This window comes from Bos indicus x Bos taurus, chromosome 5 (assembly GCF_003369695.1).
Source record: "Bos indicus x Bos taurus breed Angus x Brahman F1 hybrid chromosome 5, Bos_hybrid_MaternalHap_v2.0, whole genome shotgun sequence".
Lineage (NCBI taxonomy): Eukaryota > Metazoa > Chordata > Mammalia > Artiodactyla > Bovidae > Bos > Bos indicus x Bos taurus.
Genome location: NC_040080.1, coordinates 35,263,630 through 35,279,742, shown reverse-complemented (window position 1 = coordinate 35,279,742; position 16,113 = coordinate 35,263,630). Strand labels below are relative to the sequence as shown.

The following is a 16,113-nucleotide window of genomic DNA, read 5'->3' as shown; positions in this document are numbered from 1 at the left end:
CCAATGTATGAAAGTGAAAAGTGAAAGTGAAGTCGCTCAGTCGTGTCCGACTCTTAGCGACCCCATGGACTGTGGCCTACCAGGCTGCTCCGGCCATGGAATTTTCCAGGCAAGAGTACTGGAGTGGAGTGCCATTGTCTTCTCCGACTATGAAAGACTAGAGGATTTGAATTTTCCTCTGTCTATTTTTTAATAAGAGGCAACTATTTTGGGCATGTCTGCTAGCTAACACTACACTTTAGGTATAATTTATATTACAAAGAATTATTCCAAACCACATATCCAATTACTCTACTCCCTTTAGCATAAAATTTTTATCTCATTACTTCAAATGTATACATGTCACAACCTTCTCTCAACCTGGGTTATTAATAGTTACATGAGTCTCTGTTTCTTACAATCAAATAGGCCGAACTAAAACAATGTTAGTTTAACTGCAGTCTAATTACTGAGTAATTGTATGTTTCTTCCCTTAATTACAGAATATCTTTAAGATAGGTATCACTTTTATTTAGCCTTATTTATCAATGCATTCATTTATGTAAGAGGACTTTAGAGATAGATATTTAGCTTGTTTCCAGTAGACGTTTAATGGATAAATGAGTGAACAAATGCAAGAATGAATGAAAGAAAAACCAGTGTGGAGTCAGGAGGTCCTACCTCTGACTCTACTGTGTGACCCTGGATGCTCTGGCCTCAACTTCTTCATCTATAAAATATTGCTATAACTAAATTCTATGAATCTCATAATATTTTGAAAGGATAAATTGAAATAATGCTTTTAAGAGTATTTTGCAAACTCAAAGGGCCAGTTCTACCATTGTAATGTATCATTACTTTTATTGTTAACACGTATATATTACCTGAATCAACATGCTTTTTTCTCCACTCACAGAGCCTTGCAGTGCAATGTTTCCAGGAGCTGGACTTCCACCTGTAAGAAGGAGGAAACACACCAAACACTGTGGGGCGAGGAGGGTTACAAGGAAAAGAGGAAGAAATACTGAGGGTGGCAATGTGGGCAGACACCTACGTGGCAAAGGGTTTAATATGTGTTCCCAAAGAAGCCAGCCACGCAAAATTTCTTAACAAATGAATATTTGTACAAATCATTATCAAGTACATTACAGTTCACATAGATACAGGGAAATTACAAAAAGGAATGGCATAAATTAAAAGTGTGAATACAAATGCTTGTGCCATACAAATACTTGTATGGCCTTCAAATAATAGGGTTTTTAAACTACTTTTTAAGGCTGATGCTGCTTTTTTAATCAAACACACTACTAGTATAATTATAGAAACAGAATGAAAGAAGGATAAACAATTACTTAGTTGTTGTTGCTTAGTCACTAAATCCTGCCCAACTAGTTTGCTCCTCCATGGTGTGTAGCCCGCCAGTCTGCCGGACTGAACTGCCGTTTCCTTCTCCAGTGGGATCTTCCTGATCCGGGGACTGAACCTGCATCTCCTGCGCTGGCAGGTAGATTCTTTACCACTGAGCCAGCTAAGCTGGCTCTTCCCTTACCAGGGTAGCTAGCTTTTTTTAATAGCTTGACAAACATGTTTTAAAAAATTATATATGCAGGGCTGATGACGAAGTATGATATCCTTCCAAAACATAGTATCTTTCTAAGCAAAATGTCATCAAACTAAGATAAAGAGATGCACTTTTAATTTATGCCATTCCTTTTTGTAATTTCCCTGTATTTATTTGTACTGTAATGTACTTGATAATGGAGAAGGCAATGGCACCCCACTCCAGTACTCTTCCCTGGAAAATCCCATGGATGAAGGAGCCTGGTAGGCTGCACACCGTGGGGTCGGTAAGAGTCGGACACGACTGAGCGACTTCCCTTTCACTTTTCACTTTCATGCATTGGAGGAGGAAATGGCAACCCACTCCAGTGTTCTTGCCTGGAGAATCCCAGGGACAGAGGAGCCTGGTGGGCTGCCGTCTATGGGGTCGCACAGAGTTGGACACGACTGAAGCGACTTAGCAGCAGCAGCAGCAGCAGCAGCAGCAGCAGTACTTGATAATGATTTTCCTCTTCACATTATCAAGCACATTACAGTACAAATTTAGTTCAGTCCAGACACAAAGGTCAGCAGCAATAGTTAGATTTTGTTTCTTTCTTTTCAAGAAAACAGAATAACTAAAGGATGTACTCAATTTTTAAAATTTATATGGAAATAAGAACGAAATGGTAACCACTATCTTCAAAGACATAAAAATCTTCCCTATGGAAAATTTATATTTAAAAATATTTTAAGACTGATAGTAGATTCATATAGTCCATAAATCAAAAGTATAAGATGTTTATCAGTGAAAATTTTCTCTCCCATCATGCCCACCAGAAAGCCAGTTTCCTGACTCATAGACAATGTTACTAATTTCTGTCTAGCTTTGTAGAGATATTTTATATATGTATTATATGTACAAAAACCTTTTTCTATTCTTTCACAAATATTTACATGCAATACATAGGGCTTTGTACTCTAGTGCTTTTCCCTAAGAAACAATAGTTCTTTGATATTCTTCCAAGAAAAACGTTCCCTTCTGTATGTTTTACAAATGCATATTCGTATTCCATTACTTGGACATGCCAAAATATGTTAGTCTTCTACTGATAGTTAACTTGTTTCCATTATTTGTTATTATAAACAATGCTGCAATAAATCAACTTCCATATATGTCATATAGTATGTGTGTACTTAGATCTACAGGATAAATTCCCAGAAACCAATTATTTTATCATGGGATACATACATTTATGACCAACCTAGACAGCATATCAAAAAGCAGAGACATTACTTTGCCAACAAACGTCCATCTAGTCAAAGCTATGGTTTTTCCAGTAATCATGTATGGATGAGAGTTGGACTATAAAGAAAGCTGAGTGCTGAAGAATTGATGCTTTTGAACTGTGGTGTTGGAGAAGACTCTTGAGAGTCCCTTGGACAGCAAGGAGATCAACCAGCCCATCCTAAAGGAAATCAGTCCTGAATATTCATTGGAAGGGCTGATGCTGAAACTCCAATACTTTGGCCACCTGATGGGAAGAGCTGACTCGTTGGAAAAGACCCTGATGCTGGGAAAGATTGAAGGCAGAAGGACAAGGGGGAAACAGAGGATGAGATGGTTGGATTGCATCACCGACTCAATGGATATGAGTTTGAGTAAACTCCAGGAGTTGGCAATGGACACGGAGGCCTGGCGTGCTGCAGTACATGGGGTTGCAAAGAGTGGGACACGACTGAGCAACTGAACTGACGTACATTTAAATTTTGGGTAGATATTGGCAAATTCCTCTCCATACTAATTATAATAATTTACATTCCTTGCAGCAATGGACGAGAAATTCTTTTTCTTCCAACAATCTTATCAGAAGTGTGCAAATTGTTCTATCTTTATCTACATGATAGGTAAAAAATGGTATCCTGGTGTAGTTTTAATTAAAATTTTTCTTATTTGGTGTGAGATAGAATGTAAAGATATTCTTTAGTTAAATGAAGGAATGGATTCCATTTCTACAATTTTACAGCTCCTTTAACTTAGCACCTATATCTCAAATTTAATTGACAATTTAACTTTTGATGAATTTTCCTTAATTGACACTTTAGGTAGAAATGGGAGTCTACATTTCCCAAGGGTATCAACTGTAGTGATGCCTAACAGGGAACGGTTGAGAATAACCTCTTTATTTTCAGACTCAAATGGCAGAAAAGGAGGATCTAATGCATTGTCTAGGACTTCCCTGGTGGCTCAGACGGTAAAGTGTCTGTCTACGATGCAGGAGACCCAGGTTCGATCCCTGGGTTGGGAGGATCCCTTGGAGAAGGAAATGGCAATCCACTCCAGTACTATTGCCTGGAAAATCCCATGGACATGGCATGGCAACTGACTCCAGTCCCTACAGTCCATGGGGTCGCAAAGAGTCGGACACGACTGAGCATTGTCTAGTTAATTACTGCCTCCTGAGTGGACCATCACTAATTGGTCCATCCTCTTTTCTTTTAATATCCAGTTTTTATTTTATTTTTAAACGAGCTGCCAGTCCAGGTTCGATGCACGATACTGGATGCTTGGGGCTAGTGCACTGGGACGACCCAGAGGGATGGTATGGGGAGGGAGGAGGGAGGAGGGTTCAGGATGGGGAACACATGTATACCTGTGGCAGATTCATTTTGATATTTGGCAAAACTAATACAATTATGTAAAGTTTAAAAATAAAATAAAATTAAAAAATAAATAAATAAATAAAATTTTTTTGACCATGCTACATAGCACACAGGATCTGAATTCCCCCACCGGGGAATGAACCATGGCCCCTGCAGTGTAAGCACGGAGTCTTAGTCACTGGACAACCAGAGAAGTCCTGGTCCATCCTTTTAACCCAGTAAATTCTAATGAGGATTCTGAGAATTTCCCAAGTAAGTGATTTCACAACTGCATCACAGCTGAGACTCAGGTGTGTCCAATAAATTTTGGCCATAAGAAGATATTTAAATCCTATTAAAATACATTGTAAGTTTTATTCTAAATATAGACTTGGGAAAAAGTTGGTAACATTGTCATATATGAAGGCCATGTTCACCTCTTAGAGTTCTTTTCTTCAGACTCTGTCTTCAAAATTCTTTTATAAGACAATATTACTCAGCCACTGACGATAGTTACTCCGCTAGCTTCCAGGTTTGTTTCGTGTTTTAGAATGGAAACTGTGCTTGAACCCTTCAACAGCTTACCTTGGATCTTGGTCACAGCAAAAGCTGATCTTTTATCTTCCTCTTTCTCACAGAGTGGTTTACAGTCAAGGTCACCAGAAGCCATATGCAAAATTTCTGATCCAGAATCTATCAACAGGAAGAAACTAACAGCATGAATACTATGCAAAAGATTATTTGCTTATGTCCTTTTCACTTGTATACACCTCAGGAGATCACAAGATATCCAAGCTTATGGTTATAATATTAACATTCTAATTTTTTAAAGGAGGTGTTAAATAATATAGCATTTATTGAAATAGAGTACAGCTTTCTGCTTATGGGATCTTTCGTAGAATATCCTCAGTTTTTTTCTGTTTCCTCATATTTATTTATTTTTTCCCCAAACTTTAAACTTTTCATTTTGAACTGGGGTATAGCCGATTAACCATGTTGTGATAGTTTCAGATGGACAGCAAAGGAACTCAGCCATGCATATACAGGTATCCATTCTCCCCAAAACCTCGCTTCCATCCAGGCTGGCACAAAACATTGAGCAGAGCTCCATGCACTGTTCAGCAGGTCCTTGTTGGTTATCCACTTTCAATATAACAGACTAACAGTCTTATTTTTATATCTTTTCTAATCTACTTACCACTTGAAGTTACAGTACTTTCTGTGGATGAAGTGTGACCAGGAGATGGTAGGGTAGAATATTCCCTGTCAAAAAAGTAGAAGTAATATTTTTGGAGTGTTGGGTCCAAAGAATTCTCTTAGAAATTATGGAACATGCGTCCAAATTCACACACAAACAAATAGGCAAACCTGGATTGGGGCTGGCTCTCAGAACATAAGTATTCAACACCATTCTCCTTAAGGGAAAAAAAGAGAGAGAAAGAGAGAGAGAGAAATAAGTTTAACAATTTGACATTTTCCATTCCAGAGAGGTTGTGTTAAGCAAATATTTTCATACAGTTTTAAATGAACCCATATTTGCTTTGCTCTTTTGGAGAGGATATGGGAATGTGATGCTATAGGGCAGATGGATATACATACTTACTCAAAGCTGTACTTTCAAAAAAAAAGTCCAATTTTAACTATACTTACAAGTCCAATATTCAAATAAAATATAAATTCTTGGGCAAAACAAATTCTAATCTTAAAGGGCAGACAGAGTTTCTATCATGAACTTAAATTTTCTTTAAACAAAACTAGGTGGGCATTCTAGGTGGGCATGAAACAACATTTCTATTTATGGAACTGTTACTCAACCTAAAACTTTTGACCTGCTGATTTAAAAATGGTTCTCAATTTTCTAGATAGATCCATAATACATTTAAAGTTTATCCAAGTCTCAAAGTTCTGAGGGATTATATCTATGAGCTCCTCATATTTGGGGCTCAAAAAGAGCTTTAACACAATTGTGGTCCCCCTACCCCCCAAAAAAATTTTGTGGTCCCAGTCTGCCAGGGTAAGTATTTGAAAGTCTCATTTGAGCTTTGTAATCTCCATCAAGTTCCTAGTTTGGAGGGAACTTTAGATTAGGTTTACTGATTCTCTTTCAAAAAAAAAAAAAAAGCAGTGGGAACATAGATTCACTTTTTGCTGTTGTTATTTAGTCACTAAGTCATGTCCAACTCTGCAACCCCATGGACTGTATCCTGCCAGGCTCCTCTGTCCTTGGGGTTTCCCAGACAAGAATACTGGAGTGGATAACTATTTCCTTCTCCAGGGGATGTTCTCAACCCAGGGATCAAGCCCATATGTTCTGCTTGGCAGGCAGATGCTTTACCACTGAGCCACCTGGGAAGCCCCAGATTCACTTATTCTCTTTCAAAAAATACAGTGGGAACACGGGTTCCTCTTTAATAAAAAGTTCTACTAATAAATATATTTTATTATGATTTGATTTATTTAGGAAAACAAATAAGAATTTAATAAATTAAAACTGAAATCACTTGGACATATCCAAAATCTGCACAGACAATGCAAAAATAAAGATATTTAAATTTCCATAATCAAACGCAGAACTTCTCATTAGGTGTCATAACATATAATAGGTTTCAATAGAGGCCTGCTGTATACCATATACCATATTGAGAATCTATCCAAGAAAAGATTGACTTCACAGAAAGGTAAAGGTTTAGCAAGAGTTTGCTGAATATATAGTTATCCAGTACAAAAAACAATAGCTTACATCTGTACAGCATACTACAATTTATTAATCCCTTTTATATACCGTCTCAACTCACTCCACAACCTTATGCAATATATTTTAATGAGAAAAAAATTTTTTACTTATTTCAGGTGAGGAAAGTAAAGCCAATGAATAAAGTAATTTCCCAGGAGCATTCAGAATGGTAGTGCCAGCCTCTAAACTGTCTGAACAATCAGACTAAATATAGTGTCCTCTTCATTGTAAACAGAACTGTCTCTGAAATACCCTAAGGCTATTGGAGAGGCAGAGACTTTCCATCGATTATCTTTGACTGATAAATGACTTGAATATAAACTTCCAAAATGTTCACCTCAAATGTTAAGAAAACTCCACAAATCAAACCTGCACAGTAAGAATTTATACCTAACCCCCTGACACTGGGAAAGACTGAAGGCAGGAGGAGAAGGGGGTGACAGAGGATGAGATGGTTGAATCACATCACTGACTCAGTGGACATGAATTTGGGCAAACTCTGGGAGATAGTGAAGGACAGGGAGGCCTGGCGTGCTGCAGTCCATGGGGTTGCAAAGAGTGGGACACAATTTAGTGACTGAACAATAATAACAACAACTTGTATATGTAAATGTTAGGCAATCTTCTCTTTTATTTCATTTTGTCCCTGCTTTAAGCGTCTTTGTGTCAGACTATATGTGACTGAAGTCCCTTGTGGCACCAGTTTAATTCAACAACTTTCAGCAAAGGCCTAGTTTGTGCCAGAAACAGCCTTGCATTGTTTCTGGCACAAAACTGAAAGCCTGAAAGAGACCAGAAACACAGTCCTTGTCCCAGAGGAACTCATAGGCCAGTCAAAAAGACAAATATGCAAAACAAATACTTCATAAATTATAAGCAGCATTGCATAGAGGAATGCACAGAACAGAGTAGAAAAATATGTGCATTAAATTTTGAAGAGAAATTACATCTTATATGCCACTGGTAGCTAAATAATATTGGCTCTGTCCTTGAGATATTTAAATATATTGTACTAGTAATTATTTTATGCTTATTTAACTATCTACCAATACATATGTAAAAAAATGAAGCTGTAAAATAGGAAAAAATTAGACATTCTTCATTTTCATTGAGTATCCTCCATAAAAATCAACGAGCATTGAGTCCTTAATAATAATAATACTAATAAATCAGGCCCATTTAACACTTCATAACATAGAAATCTATTATTATATGTGACTTGAAATAGCACTTATTACTGTTATAAATAATAATAATATATGCAATAATTATACTGTACTAACTAAAAACCTAAGTTTGTCAGGAAAAATTCCTTTTTATACCAATCAGACATGAAACCTTATATTTGAATTTAAGAGATATGAAAGAGAATGCAGCTATTTTCTATTGAATTAAACTGATTTCCAATATTAAAGGAAAGAGAAAACATTATTTCTATAAATTTTTTTTCTAAAAATTCTAATTATTTAAAATCAAAATAATAAGTACAGAAAAAATACATTATATTAAAAATGAGTCTCATCTTTCATAATGCTCTGTGTAAAGCCCTTTTTTCATCCTAATTTTTATACATGAAACTGGTAAACATAAAATATTTATTGATTAAGTAACAATTCTGTGGTTTTGGATAAACATTATGTATTTAGTAGACATACATTACTGCATTGTTCTGTTGAAAAGATTGGATATTACTGGATATTAGTCCCAATTCATGAATCATTATACATCTCACTGATCAAAAAAACAACCTAATACACAACATACCTCAATCCTAGATTTTCATATATTCAGCTAACATTTTTTCCTCCTTAGAAGAAGAGCCAGATAAAAGAAGGAAATTTTTATTTTTCCAAATTTAGAGTTAATAGTTCATGAAAGTTGGAGATATAGCCCCTCAGGCTGTCTGTGTGTGTGAAATAGGGGATGAAAAATAACTCAGCAAACACTTTCTACAATTATGCTCTTTTCTTCCAGTTTCAAAAGGCGCCCCTATTCAAACCAGTTTACTGAGCCCACAGGAGAACCTAACACACACAACAACTGCAGGATCTAGACAGATTATAAAAAAAGATAATTTACTGGATATATCTTAAAACCAAGGAAAATCAAGAAACTGACTAAATGCAAGAAAGAGAAAGTTCAGAAGAGAGAGACTTACTTACAGCACAAGATTGGCTCACATTAATGAGTCTAACACATGCTGACAGCCTAGAGCAGGAAGCATGTTCTTCCTGTTCAAGCCATTCAAATAGGAACCTGCATAGCATTTACATGAGAATCTGTGGTGCAGCCCATTTGCTTTTGACAGTAAAAGTCTAATGTAGGGTAAGGGTGGGGTAGCCAACGTACTTATGGAACAAAGCGAGATAGTCTCCCACGGGCTGGGTCAGCAAATGCAAGACACACACACTCACCCCCTCTCACTTCAGCTTTCTCACATACATACAGCAGCATTATTTTAATATCCAGTTCGAAAATATGAAGAAATAGCTTCTAAGATATTGAAAGTAAAGTGAAAGTGTTAGTTGCTCAATCATGTCTGACTCTGCCACCTCATGGACTTTAGCCCACCAGGCTCCTCTGTCCATGGAATTCTCCAGGCAAGAATACTGGAGAGGCTAGCCATTCCCTTCTCCAGGGATCTTCCCAACCCAGGGATCAAACTCCAGTCTCCTTCATTGCAGGCATGTTCTTTACCATCTGAGCCACCAAGAAGCTCTATCAGTATCAGTAAGGGCAATTAATAGGCCTAGATAATCTTCCAGGGTTACTCTTTTAAATGAAATGCTATTTTACCCATAGATTTTTATGATCAAAAACCCTTTCACTAAGAAACATTCATGTTACCAAGGTAACTTTCACTTTTAGATCCATTTTAGACAATTGACACTACTCAAGTAAATATGATTTTCTGAGAAAAAAAACTGAACAAAGGGAGTCTGTATAGACTTATTTCATTCTAACTTAAAAAAAAATGCCCTTGACTTAGAGTCAAAGTTTCAATCTTCTAGAAAGAAAAGAATGTAAAATTGAATGTCAAAAGATTATAACTGCTGTAACCTAAATAAAACTAAATGCCTTCACAAGTTTTTTTTTTTCCCCGCAGTTTCTAACTCAAAGGACACCACACCTTGAGACCTACAGGACACACCCACCACTTCGAGGTTCATCTGTAATATAGTTATCAGCCAACTTCTACATGTTCCAATTTTGCAACTGGCAATGTTATTTATTCTCCAAGGTTATTAAAGCTGCACCCACACATAGCTTGAGAGAACAGGACAGACAATGGCCAGAAAATCTGAGATATTTTTAAATGGATTCTGTACTTTGCCTCATAAATCACCCTTTTCTAGTGATGGAAAAAACATGTAATTACATGAAGGAGACCTCAAAGGGATAGCAAAGCACTTAATATTTATGGTATACTTTTTTGTGTGTGTAACAGTCAAATGGAAAACAAAAATTCATCTTCATATCCTTTAACCTATATCCTCTGAGCTTCATGCTATTGATAATCTTGATTTTGGGTGATAGCTGCTATTTCCCGAGTGTTTACTATGAACCAGGTACTTTAATATGTTATAAAGAGTCTTGTTGAGGTAAAATCTAAGACTCAGGTAGGTAGAGGGGAGAATCAGTTTCATTTCATGGTGCTAAGTCTCTTCAGTCATGTTTGACTCTTTTCGACCCCATGGACTGTAGTAGCCCACCAGTTTCCTCTGTCCATGGGATTCTCCAGGCAAGAATACTAGAGTGAGTTGCCATGCCTCCTCCAGGGGATCTTCCCAACCCAGGGATCGAACCCTCATCTCTTACATCTCCTGCATTGATGGACTGGTTTTTTACCACCGGCACCACCTGGGAAGCTCCCCCCAAATTTTTCTGGTCATACTACACTGCATGCAGGATCTTAGTTTCCTGACCAGGGATTGAACCTGCAACCCCCTGAAGTAGTAAGGTGGAGTCTTAACCACTGGACCACCAGGGATGTCCCAGGATTTTCATGAAGCATCTTAATTCTTGGAGTGTTGGGGGACACACACAGGTACCTAATCATGAATGCAGTTTTGCAAAGGCCCAGAAATCCTTTGGTTGCTGTTCAGACTCAGTGGTGGGAGCAGTGAATAAGGAAAGAAAGACAGATTATAAGGAGAGACAACCTAGGCCTGAGAGAAATAGAAGTTGTCAGGAGTGAGGAAGAATGGAGAAAGTTGGACCAAATAAACTGCTTGATCTAGCTCCGGAAAAAAGGAGCAAGAATCAACTCAGTGGGAGACTGTACTATCATGCAGCACTGCTGGATTATCCATTTGTCTTGAAAAGCAAAGGATAATTTCAATGACTAAGTCACAAGCAGTCCACCCGACACTACAGTAGGATCCTTAAAGTTCTGGAACAAGAAGGGAGAGACTTCTCCCCACTGAGCAGGGTAAGGAGATTACCAGAAGTCCAGACACAGTGTTCTGAGGAGGTCAGCAGTGGAGCAGGCAGGGCCTGTGGCCAGTGGAGACAGCAAACAGAAAGGACTACAGGGATGGGAGTGGTGAAACCACCTGCCTTCTCCAACAATCTCTCAGGAGGTGAAGTGCCTTTCCCTGGGACCCACTGGTTGGTGAGGTCAGAAGGACATTGGGATATACTGGTAGGCATCAGTATGAAAGGGTTAGTTGCTCAGTCGTGTACGACTCTTTGCGACCCCTTGGACTGTAGCCTGCCAGGCTCCTCTGTCCATGGAGTTCTCCAGGCAAGAATACTGGAGTGGGTTGTCATTTCCTTCTCCAGGAGATGATCCTGACCCAGGGATCAAACCCGGGTCTCTTGTATTGCAGGCAGATTCTTTACCGTTTGAGCCACCAGGGAAGCCCAGGCATCAACATAGGTTCTTGGAAAAACAAATGTTCTTTTGTTTCTTGTTGACCTCATGAAACAAAAAGAGCTTCCTATTCATCAGCAAGTGAGGACAGAGCACTGAGATTTGTCTTTTCTCTAAATATGAACAGTCTGTTTCTCTAAACAAACCTGGTTTGTTTCCATGGACTGGTTAGACCAGAACTTAACAGTTGTAGATATATATAGGCATGTGTATACGCATAATATATGTATATGTATGTGCAGATAGATATATGTGTGTGTATAGGCGTAATATATGTATGTGTATGTATTTGAATTCTCAGAAGAACTCTGCAAAATAATATCTCTGTTTCACAAGGGACACAAGCAAACTGAAAGAGGTTGAGCCACCTGTCCAAGGTCACACAGATAATAAGTAACAGAGCCAGTTTAAAACCACACCTGCTGAATTCCAAAGCCTATGCTATGTGGCTAAAAATTCTAGTCACTATTAGGGAATATTTCAAATAAATACAAAAGTAGACAGAACAGAACAACCACCCTTGTGTACCTATTTTGCAGATTCAACAATTATCAACCTGTGGCCCATCTTGTTTCATCGACACTGTCACCCACTAAAACTACCCTGGCATTGTTTTGAAGTATGACTCAGGTACTGTAAAAATTTCTCTCATAAATATTTTAGTCTGAGTTTCTAAAAGACAAGGACTGGAAATAATTTATTTCTTTTTTTTTTCCCTATTTAAAATATTCCAAATAAATAGATTTCATTGAATCAGTAAAATAGCTCTGTTCTTCCCAAGAATGCCCCAAACTGGACCCCAAATTATTTTACTAAGAGATATTCTTATTGAGATGTTAATCTTGCTAGAGTCCTCTGCTCACCCCCAAAATCCTCCTGTGAATACTGATGCTCATTCTTATCTCATGCTGTGCTTTCTGCAAAAGAGGCTAGAATATAGCTATCTCTATGAATACAGAGAGGAATAAAAAATAGTTCTCAGGAACACCAGTCAGAAAGCAATAGGGCGAGACTGTCACTTCAACAAGTTCATGGGTGCTCACTCTCAATGTTTTAAATAGACCCGATAGGGGATACAAAAATAAAGAAGTAAACAGGCATTCACCAAATATTAATAGGATAGCTACCATATACCAAATCTATTCAGGATGCTAGGTGGACATTGGTTAATGGCCAAAGGCATTCTACACCAAGCTAATAACCTGATATAGGAAAGTACATAAGAAAACAAAGAACTACAGTGTAACCAAAAATATAGACAAAAGATACACAGTGACTGGGTCTAAAAGAAAAGGGTGAACTTATTTTTTCCCAAGTGGCATAGTTGAGAAATGAAGAAACTGAGGTCTGAATGACAAGACTTTTCCACAATTGCAGAGAGGGAGAACCAGGGAAAACCCTCATCTCTCAACTTCTAATTCATACTGATTTCGATTTCAAGAAGGACTAAAGAGGTCTTCCTTGGGCAGTCCAGTGCAGGGTGTTGAAGAGCTAAGATCCCACATGCCTCGGGACCAAAAAAAAAAAAAAAGACAAAACAAAAAACCCAAAACATAAAACAGAAGCAATACTGTGACAAAATAACAAAATTCAAGAAAGACTTTAAAATTTTTCCACATTAAAAAAAATCTTTTTAAAAAAGAAGATAAAGGACTAGAGATGCTTGACTGCAAATATTTCTATCACAAGAAAAGTTTTTGGAATGGGCCTTGACAGTCACATGGAATTTGATAAATGGAGAACTGTAAGTGTTTGGGGCAGAGAAAACAGCATAAACAACTTTGTGTGATATATTCCGACAATGCAGACCACATGGCTTGGCTGACATTTAGGGACAACTATAAGGCAGGGATGAGGAAAGGGTGGAAAATTAAGACTGCAGCCAGATTAGAGAAAAGCTTGAATACCAGGGCAAGTTGCTTGTTATGAAGGCCCTCAAGAGTGATGAAATTCTCAAAGTTTGAAGCTGAAGGAAACACAACGATCTATGGTTCACTGGGATAAACATGGATTATATGCTTTGTAATTTTAATCTCATATTTAATTTTAATTCTTATTAATGAGAATGCTTTGACAAGCACTGTCTAAGGAGAGCACTGTATTTGTTTAAGAGATGGGTGTGGGAGGGCATGGCAGGGTAGGGGGTGGGGATGTGCTCAGGGGACAGGCATGAGGGAGTGCACAGGCTGCAAGGATTCTTCAGTGAAGCAGACGGAAAGGGAATGGTGGAAACAGTTGAGAATAGCCGCACAGTGCACCAGACAGACTAGTTCCTGGGGCCCGTGGAAGAAACGGCTTAGAGGCAGCAGAAAAACCTTCAGGGAATCTCTATATTTCCCCAGCAGCATCTGACCTGTGATCTCTGTTAGCTCCTATTTCTTCATGGGTGTCAAGACAAAATAAATGGGACTTCCCTGCTAGTCCTGTGGTTAAGAATCTGCTTACCAATGCAGGGGATGCAGGTTCCATCCCTGGTCAGGGAGCTAAGATCCCATATGCCACGGGGCAACTAAGCCCACCTACTGCAATTTCTGAGCCTGCATGCCACAATCAGAGAGAAGCCCCCTTGCCGCAACGAAAGATCCCACATAACACAACTAACACCCGATGGTAAATAAATAAATAAAAAGACAAGACAACTTGGTCGCATATTCTAATAAGAATAGATTAGGAGCTCCTTTTTGATACATAAGGAAGCACATTTGTTTCTCAGCCAAAAAACTACTTTCAAGGTAACTGTGAGTAATTATGATGATTGAAATGTCTAAATTCAATGTTGTATAAGAGGAGTTGTAAGAAGTGGTTAATCTTTGAAGCTTGACAGACCTGAATTTGCAGCCCAGGTTTGTTAGTTGAGTGATCCTGGTTAAGTTATTTAACCTCTCTGAATTTCAGTTGCCTTGATGGCAGAAGCAGAGAATACCATTCAAAGTTGTAGACAAAATTAGTATATAGAAATGCTTTCCTACAGTTGTGTACCTGGTACACAACTAATGTTGGTTCCTTCCGTCTTCTTGGTAAAATCAATACCAGATAAAAGGGAAATTACTAATAACCAGACATCCGGTAAGCTTCCAAGTTCAACTTCCTTTATTAAAACTTTACAAGAACTGCTAATAGCAAAACAGATTCATTTCCTTTTTCTTTCCTTCTCTTAACTACTCAATAGGATGGGGTACTAAGGGACAGAAAAATGTCAGATACACACACTTGCTGCTGCTGCTGCTAAGTCGCTTCAGTTGTGTCCGACTCTGTGCGACCCCAGAGACGGCAGCCCACCAGGCTCTGCCATCCCTGGGATTCTCCAGGCAAGAACACTGGAGTGGGTTGCCATTTCCTTCTCCAATGCATGAAAGTGAAAACTGAAAGTGAAGTCGCTCAGTCATGTCCGACTCTTAGCGACCCCATGGACTGCAGCCACTTAAGAGGGAGAATAAGAACCACTCACGTGACTCAATTAAAAAACAAACTCATTTTTTTTAAATGGGCAAAAAAAAGATCTGTTGACATATCTCTAAAGAAGATATACATATGGCCAAAGAGTACATGTTCAACATCATTTGTCATTAAGAAAATGCATATGAAAACCACAATCAGATACCACTTTGCATCCACTGATACCTATAATTAAAAAGATAGACAAAAAAAATAGATACACGTATGTGTATAACTGAATCACTTTGCTGTACACGTGAAACTAACAGGTTTTAAATCAACTACGTTGTAGTATAAAATAAAAAAATTTTCTAAGTAAACTAAGAAAAAAGGATAGACAAGGGTTGCTAAGAATATAGAGACATTGAAATCTTCATACACTATTGGTGAGAATGTAAAATGGTATAGCAGCTTTGGAAATAAGCTTTGCAGTTCCTCAAAGTGTTAAACATAGAGTGACCATGTGCTGTGCTTAGTCACTCAGTCGTGTCCGACTCTTTGTGATCCCAGGGACTGTAGCCTGCCAGGCTCCTCTGTCCATGGGGATTCTCCAGGTAAGAATATTGGAGTGTGTTGCCATGCCCTCCTCCAGGGGATCTTCCTAACCCGGGGATTGAAGCCAGGTCTCCCATGTTGCAGGCAGATTCTCTTCTGTCTGAGCCACCAGGGAAGCCCATACGGTGCAATAATTCCACTTGTAGATATATGCGGTACCCCAGGTGGCACAGTGGTAAAGAATCTGCCTGCCAATGCAGGACATGCAAGAAACACAGGTTGAATCCCTGGATTGGGAAGATCCCCCAGAGTAGGAATGGCAACTCACTCCAGTATTCTTGCCTGGAAAATTTCATGGACAGAGGAGCCTGGTGGACTACAGTCCATGGGGTCACAAAGAGTCGGACATGAC

The 16,113-nt window shown here is 38.4% G+C and overlaps 1 protein-coding gene across 1 annotated transcript in view; it reads right to left on the bottom strand.

Annotated features, from left to right (window-relative positions):
• LRMP (lymphoid restricted membrane protein) overlaps positions 1-16,113 on the bottom strand; it is a gene marked incomplete at its 5' end in the record, with an annotated part of 54,023 nt that overhangs the window by 23,973 nt on the left and 13,937 nt on the right. Inside the window, 4 exons of the mRNA XM_027543429.1 lie at positions 864-934; positions 4,747-4,854; positions 5,360-5,424; positions 5,530-5,576. Of these exons, the coding sequence (XP_027399230.1) occupies positions 864-934; positions 4,747-4,854; positions 5,360-5,424; positions 5,530-5,576 (291 nt within the window). The remainder of the gene's footprint in view (positions 1-863; positions 935-4,746; positions 4,855-5,359; positions 5,425-5,529; positions 5,577-16,113) is intronic.